General features: G+C 39.2%; 1 protein-coding gene across 1 annotated transcript; it reads right to left on the reverse strand.

The window, feature by feature from the left end:
• Positions 1-498: 498 nt before the first annotated feature.
• Positions 499-6,547, reverse strand: LOC107702504 (serine/threonine-protein kinase Sgk1-like). Its single transcript, XM_016504849.1, has 12 exons — positions 6,318-6,547; positions 5,594-5,669; positions 4,397-4,504; positions 4,239-4,296; positions 4,067-4,150; positions 3,847-3,978; positions 3,619-3,731; positions 3,392-3,515; positions 3,019-3,114; positions 2,748-2,903; positions 2,569-2,658; positions 499-2,191 (listed from the first exon to the last, which is right to left on the reverse strand). The coding sequence occupies exons 1-12, from the start codon at positions 6,385-6,387 to the stop codon at positions 2,024-2,026; spliced, it is 1,275 nt and encodes a 424-aa protein (XP_016360335.1). The 5' UTR covers positions 6,388-6,547; the 3' UTR covers positions 499-2,023.
• Positions 6,548-7,395: the final 848 nt, after the last annotated feature.

The following is a 7,395-nucleotide window of genomic DNA, read 5'->3' on the forward strand; positions in this document are numbered from 1 at the left end:
CAGCAAATCTTCTCTCCTTTAAATAAGATGAGAATCACTTTAATGCAAGCTTCTGAATTCCCACTGACTTACGTGGGCAAGAAGAATCTCATGACTATGTCAAAAGCCACACTTAAGAAGCACTAAAATAGAACAGTTTCCTTAATCTACCAACATCAACAAATCATTAGTTATTCTGAGGAGATCATGTGCTATGTTTTGATCTAACACCTGATTTATTGTATGTATATTGCCTTTTTGCCTTATCGGAATAAGACTCAAACTAGGGTCTCCATGAGCAACAACCCACTACCCTCTGCCACATCTCTGACTAGATAGATGTTTTATGTATATGCAGTATAAAAGATTCCACTCATCCATCCATTTTCCAAACTATTTGTCCTATGTAGGGCTGAGGAGATGCTGACGTGAACAATTAAACAAAATCAATGCGAACAAATTAAACATCACAGCAAAGGTTAGGAATAAGTATACTAAGACATATAGATTCATTATAAAATATTTATTTTGCATTCATATAGATCATTCTCAATATTTCATTATTCTAAGAATTTAATACTCTGATCATTAGACATGTAAATAAATATACATGGAAAAATAGAAAACAATATATGAATAACTTCCAAAAATGGAAGAAAATAAACTTTATCCATATTGCCATGTTTGCAGTTATCTAAATAACAACATATAGCGCATTATTGGTCCAATGATATGAAATATATTACAATTAAAACATGGATGCGTATCATGAGGGCATCCAAACCCCTCTCCTTCATTAAGTTGATACCACTCATGTCAAATTGTTTGCATCTCTATCAAGTCACCATTTCTATTGCACAGCATTCCATGACCCTGTCCAACCCAGAGTGATGCAGACAGGAATGATAGACACACATGGAAATGTACCACAATGTACATAAATTAGCCGTACAGGCACATTTTGAACAGAAAAGACAGTTCCTTCTGGGCTACTACAAAACTTCTGTGCATGATGCAAAAGTTTCAATACAATCTAATCGACATGCTGTGTTTGCAATGGACAGCAATCGCTTCAGATAACGATGATAAATGGATGTATAAAACATACATCCATCTCACTAAATGAATGATAACAGAATGTGATGTGCGGCTACTAAAATTGCCTTTCCAGGAAACACAGTGTCTGGCATTTTGTGTAAAAGTGCTGGCATTGGAGAAAAAAAGGAAAGAAAGTACTTGTAAGACAAAATATTAATTTTAGGAGGAACACAGGATGTCTTCTACTCATTCAGACAAATAATCACAGCTGAAAGCTTGCAGAACTCATTTTCCTTCTAATATAAACCTAAACATGGCTTGGGAAGTTTTGAGTAGGACTGAAGAGCTAAGCTAAACCACACTAATATAATGCAGTATGATCAATAATGCAGTTATTAAATTAACATTTGTCAATAGGAAGAAGATAATAAATGCATTCATTAAACATGTATTGATATTCGAGTCGGACAGTCTGTGTATCCTCTTGTATTGATAGGGGTTGATATAATCACTCCTTTTTACGGACCATCCGTGTATTTTGTACTATTCTTGATACTTTACCTCCACTGTGCAATGATGCATGAAAAATACAATTAAATAAAACATCATCCAAAGACATTTTGATCAAATGTAAAAGATCACAAAAGGCGTTTCGCCTAGTAGCTGGTACCATCATCTCTGGCAAGCCATAGTTTGTTGTATAAATTTGCCTTTTCTTCCACAGATCATCAGTTCAACTCTCAGGCACTTCTAAGCTCTCTCTCTTTCTGAGCTCAGGTCCTCTCTGCATCCATTGGCACACATTGCATCTTTTTTGGACGTTGTTGTTACTGTAGTTTGTGTCCTACAATGTCCCCCATTCCTCTTGGTCATGCACAAGTGTCCCTTGTGCTGCCAGGTCGTGCATGCAAATAAACCAGAAGAGCTAAGTGTCCCACACTGTGGTCCTTCTTCGTGATGCATCTAGTGATGCTGGAATGGACGTTTTGGAGGGTCATGGAAGCCGTTACTGGAAGGCATGGCCAACTGGGGGACCATAAGAAAAGCCTGGGAATGCTCCGGCAGCCTCCCGTACGCTGCTGGTCACGTGCAGGTTATCAGTGTTGCATAGGGAGGTCGAGACGGGTAAGTGGGTGAACTCTGGGTCAAAGTGACGGAGGTCAGTGGGACCAGACTGTAGATTCAATAGAGAGAGAATTTATTAAATACCCAATCAGAAATATTCATCTTAATGCTACCACCTTGTAATGAGAATGATTTATGGTAAACTAAGATATGCTTTCATGTCATTTCTGTTGAAACTTGCATGTCATGCATTTAAATTTACACATTTGTAATGGTGAAGTTGCAATTTAGTTCATTTAAAATATTTTAACTTTAAATGTAGTATTGAATAACACACTACAGTTAAAAGTACTTTACATGTGCTTAGTCTACACATCAAAATATGTGTCCTTTAAGCACGACAAATATTCTTAAAACATTTAAAAATGTACTAGTACTTCTAATTTGACATTAACATTTGACTGTGCAGGTAAGAAGTTAACTTACCACTGTAGGAATGAAAGGAGGCACACACTTTTTGGCCATAAGGTCGTCCCAGTTGATGGGAGAGAAGAAGCTGTGGAACTTCATTTCCAGCTACAAATAAGCAAAAGCTTGTATAAGAATCTGCAATCTCAGGAAAATAAACTTTATGCATGTGGCACTGGTGTGTTGGGTCGACTTACAAAATCATCTTTGGACCCCAGTCTCTTGGTACGGTCCTTGTGCAGCAAACCCTCCAGCAGGTCACGGCCAGCATTGGACACGTTAGGCTTCAGGATTAGAGGCTTGTGAAGGATGTTGTTGTACATCTCGGCTGTGTTGCGACTGTAGAATGGAGGCTAGAAAAACAGAGACATAGAAATGAATTGACATTGTTCGCAAAATGCAAAATATATCCTTTGCAACAGCTGATCTAGTCATTTTTCAGGCAAAAGACTTGATGGGTCTTCTCACCAGTCCATACAGCATCTCAAACAGCACTGATCCCAGGCACCACCAGTCTACTGTACGATCATATGCCTGTTTCTGAAGCACCTCAGGAGCCAAGTACTGTTGAAAAAGAAAAAAAATTGATATCAAATCACTAATTAAAACACAAGTTCTTGTCTAAACTACACAAACTATCTTGTGTTAGCATACTTTTAAAAAGAGTACTTTTTATTCAAATAAAATACTTTAAAAAATATGTGAACGAAATGTGATGTTTTTAATTGCATGCTAATTGCAATTCAATGAAAATATATTATAGTTTACATGCATATTAAATGCAATTAGCTGAACTTTAGAGTGCATTATTGATCCACTCAATCTTTTTCGAATACCTTACCTCAGGAGTTCCACAGAACGTTGTGGTTGTGCCATTGGCTTCCAGTCCCTCTTTGCATAGACCAAAATCTGTCAACACAATGTGGCCCTGAGAGTCCAGGAGGATGTTCTCTGGCTTTAAGTCTCTGTGAAAATTGACAGAAAATGGTAAGAGCCCATTATAATGAACAGAATCTAGCACACAGTTCAACTGCTTCTCCACTAGGGGCGCTGCAGCCAGTCACATACCTGTAAACTATGTGCAGTGAGTGGAGGTAACCGAGTGCACTAGCGATTTCAGCAGCATAAAACCTCGCCCTGGGCTCCAGAAACACCCGTTCACGCTGGAGGTGGTAGAACAGCTGCAGGAAAAAAAAAACATACCAGGAGTACATAAAGTTAGTCAGCTATTTTGAGCTGAGGTGCGGCCTCTTTTGAGCTATATGAGAGTACTGCATTAATGCATTGTTTACTAACCTCGCCTCCATTGACGTAGTCTAGGACGAAATACAGTTTGTCTGTGGTTTGGAAAGAGTAATGCAGCCCCACCAGGAACGGATGTTTGATATTTTTCATTAATACACTCCTTTCCGCCATGATATGCTTTTGCTGAGAAACATATTAAGTGCGATTGTTAATATTCTGCAGTTGCGGCAACGTGCTTTCACATCTGTATGAACATTGCATTAGGTCTTACCTCTTTCTTTTTCAGAATGATTTTCTTCTGCAGCACCTTCACAGCATAGTATTGTTCGTTTTCCTTGTACCTTGCAAGCAGAACCTGTGAAATAAGATGCTGTTAGCATTCTCAGTTTAGAATATGACATAAATGTTGACATCTTGTCTATATGAAAGTTGTTTGTGCCCACCTTTCCAAAGCTCCCCTTCCCAATAATGTTTAAGTAGTCAAAATCTGAAGGTTTGATCCTGTTAAGGAAATTAAACAACATTAGTAATGCAAACAACAAGCAGCCTGGCTGACTGAAATCCAATTAACCAAAAAAAAAAAAGAAGAGTAACTACATACTGAGTCTCCTCAGCCAAAGAGCTCCTGGGATTGGTCAAACACAGGAGATTCTCCTCCAGCTCCTCATTCTGGTTCTCGTCAATTTTTAAGAACGACCCAACCTCGGCACTAAGGAAAAGAGATTAAAAAATGTTATGGATTTTATTTCAGAGAGTTAACTGTGTTTAAGACCCACGGCCTATTGGACCATGATTATGCAACGACCAAACATACGACCCAGCCCAACATAGTTCCAAAAAGTGCATTTGTTTAGTCAAAATGTACAGTGTGTGTTTAATCCAGGGCTGTGTTTCCCAAAAGCATCGCAAGCCTAAGTAGACCATAGACCCAATGCCACCAATGGTCTCTCAACTTAGCTTTTGAGAAACAGCCCAGAACATTCCTTTAAATTAATTATTTATTGTAATGCCTTAGCAGGCAGATAGATGGCAGTGTTGGTGAAGTTTATGAGGGCCCGTTTCAGGTATGTTAGAAATTCAAAATGTCTTTTTGACCTGACAAGACACCTGTTATTAGTGCAAGACTATTAGATTAGATGCATCTACTTAAAATACAGATCAAATAATATTTTATTGAAACCTTCATAAAAACTCCCTCCCTGCCCAAAATGATGACTCTTAGACTATTGAGAGCTTAAATGTCAACCTTTTACACAACCTTAACATCCTCTTTGAATGAATATTGTGGAGCATAGGAAGGGTAGAGATGACGCGGTGAGAAATTTTCCGCTGCTCCGACCTGAATGACTCTAAAGACCAAATGGGCCTTGCTTAATTGAATTAGGCCCTTATCCTCGTCTAGGGAACATTAGGGATTTTCTTACTGTGGCCAAGCAGCGGCCTGAACAGCTGCTTTTCGTGGAGCACTATTCTGGTGCTTGGCTTTATCTCGCCGGTACAGATTAACCCGCACAATTAGCAGAATGTACAGCTAAACTCAGATGATGGGATTACATCCTCTAGTACAGTCACCTCAAAGAAGGTGTATTATAACTACACTACAGGTCACAGAGTTGCCTTTATGAAAGAATTCTGGGATTTTCCAGAACCACTTTCTTGCTGATTTTGAAACACAGAAATCATCTATGCTCATATTTGTTGATCATGCCTTTTTCGGTCACACATCTACTTGTAATTGTAAAAGCATCATGCAATTGTTTATTTCCATGCTCATATTATTAAATATTGGGATACTTACTGTTGACAAATGGGAGGGCTAGAAACAAGCTTCTGGATGAAGTCGTTTAAACCCATCTTCCTTTCTTTAATAAAAGCTGAAATAAAAAACAAACATTGACGTCAGAAGGAAATCCACAGCTGACGTCACTAACACCCAGCATCTGATCTGAATGAACCATCAACCATCTGTGATGGGGAACCCTTCGAAATCTTCTCTCTCTCTCGGTAAAATGACTATTCGCACGTCAAGTCTATGTCAGAAAACGTGTTTTATATATGCTGTGATTCAGAGGATCCGCGTGGAATGGTTGAATGTCAAGAACTGTCAGTGTTACACAACACACCGCATTGCTCACTGTATGTAGCTGTACAGATATCTGCTATTTATCAAGAACGATCATGCATCATTTCTACAACTCTCATGGAACCACGTAATTTAATAAAACAATGTAAAAAATGTTTAACCCCGAACAAATTCCATATTTTTCATCGTGAATTTTGTATGAAGGATATAAAAAAATGCTATTAGCATAATAATGATAATAATAGCCTAATAATAACAATAATAATAAAACATACTTAAATTTGACTGTACAAACACAAAAACGCTGACTAAGACATCGATTTCTCTCATTACATTTTTTTTTTTTTCATATTTGATATATTGCATCCTTTTCCCAAAAGCATATAATTAACGAAATCTATTATAGACACCAAAACAACTCAAATGTGTTGAGACGTACCGGTAAGAACGGACACGATCCCCCGCATCTTGCAGTATGTCAAGTCAGAGCCAGCCTGAGTAACTGCCATCACTATTATTATAAGTACAAGTCCACAGGAGGAATGTAGTGATCCTTCGGTTAAGCCTTTATGTTATTGCAAAGCGCCGATCTCCCAGCAGCAAGCGCACTACTGGGTTCTGATGCCGGGCTGTCGGGTGGTGAGCGCTACTGTCTTCCCCCGCCAGCCCTGCACTGGTATTTTTATACGGGACACGTGGGTGTGGAGGCGAGGTTCTGACATCACTCCGAGTAGCCGAGGACACTTGCGAAGTGTGACGTCCCGGGGCCCCTCGAATCTCCGTTCCGCCGGTAGAGGGCGATGCGCGGGGAAACTGAAGCGCTCCCATTCATGCGAGCCTGATTAAACGCTGGGACTTTTTCTATCATTGGAAAAATTACCACACAGCTGGCTGCTAATCTCATCGTTGTGTAGCAGATTAACCTCTAATCCTTGCCAGTAATGATGAGGAAGAACGTGAAGCAGTGACAGATGAGAAATGAAAAGCATGCGGGGCTGTAGGATCATGTACCTGAGATTAAGGTCTCTGTTAACGGAAGACCTTCCTGTGCTGAACAGATGTGCTAAAATATTCACCCTGTTACTTAGAGTCTAGCATTTCCGATAATGGCGCACATTATTAATCTGTTAAGGCCTGTGTTTTACCAGATTCTCGTCTGTGAGCAAGCCACAGCGTTCAAGCCATCCAACCAGGTCAAGGGTGTGAGGCTGCGCGGCATTACGGCTTACATAAACCGATACTCTGAGCCACATCATTTATTTTTCAGCCTTCAAATTTGGTCCACTGACCCTGTAAATTATATAAGTGTGCCATAATACGATGCCGTCCTTGCCATCCTGTCTTTTAGTACAGATTTTGCCAGGTTAGACATCATCACATCAAGGGGGGCAACTGTAAAAAGGGGGGCCCAACTAAGGTATAACCCGTATAAATATATATAACTAAGGTATAACCCATATACTATTTTTAGTTACATTAACATTTTTACCATTTTTATTCATTTTTCGGTAACACTT

Source organism: Sinocyclocheilus anshuiensis, unplaced genomic scaffold (genome assembly GCF_001515605.1).
Source record: "Sinocyclocheilus anshuiensis isolate Anshui unplaced genomic scaffold, SAMN03320099.WGS_v1.1 scaffold1142, whole genome shotgun sequence".
NCBI classification, from domain to species: Eukaryota; Metazoa; Chordata; class Actinopteri; order Cypriniformes; family Cyprinidae; genus Sinocyclocheilus; species Sinocyclocheilus anshuiensis.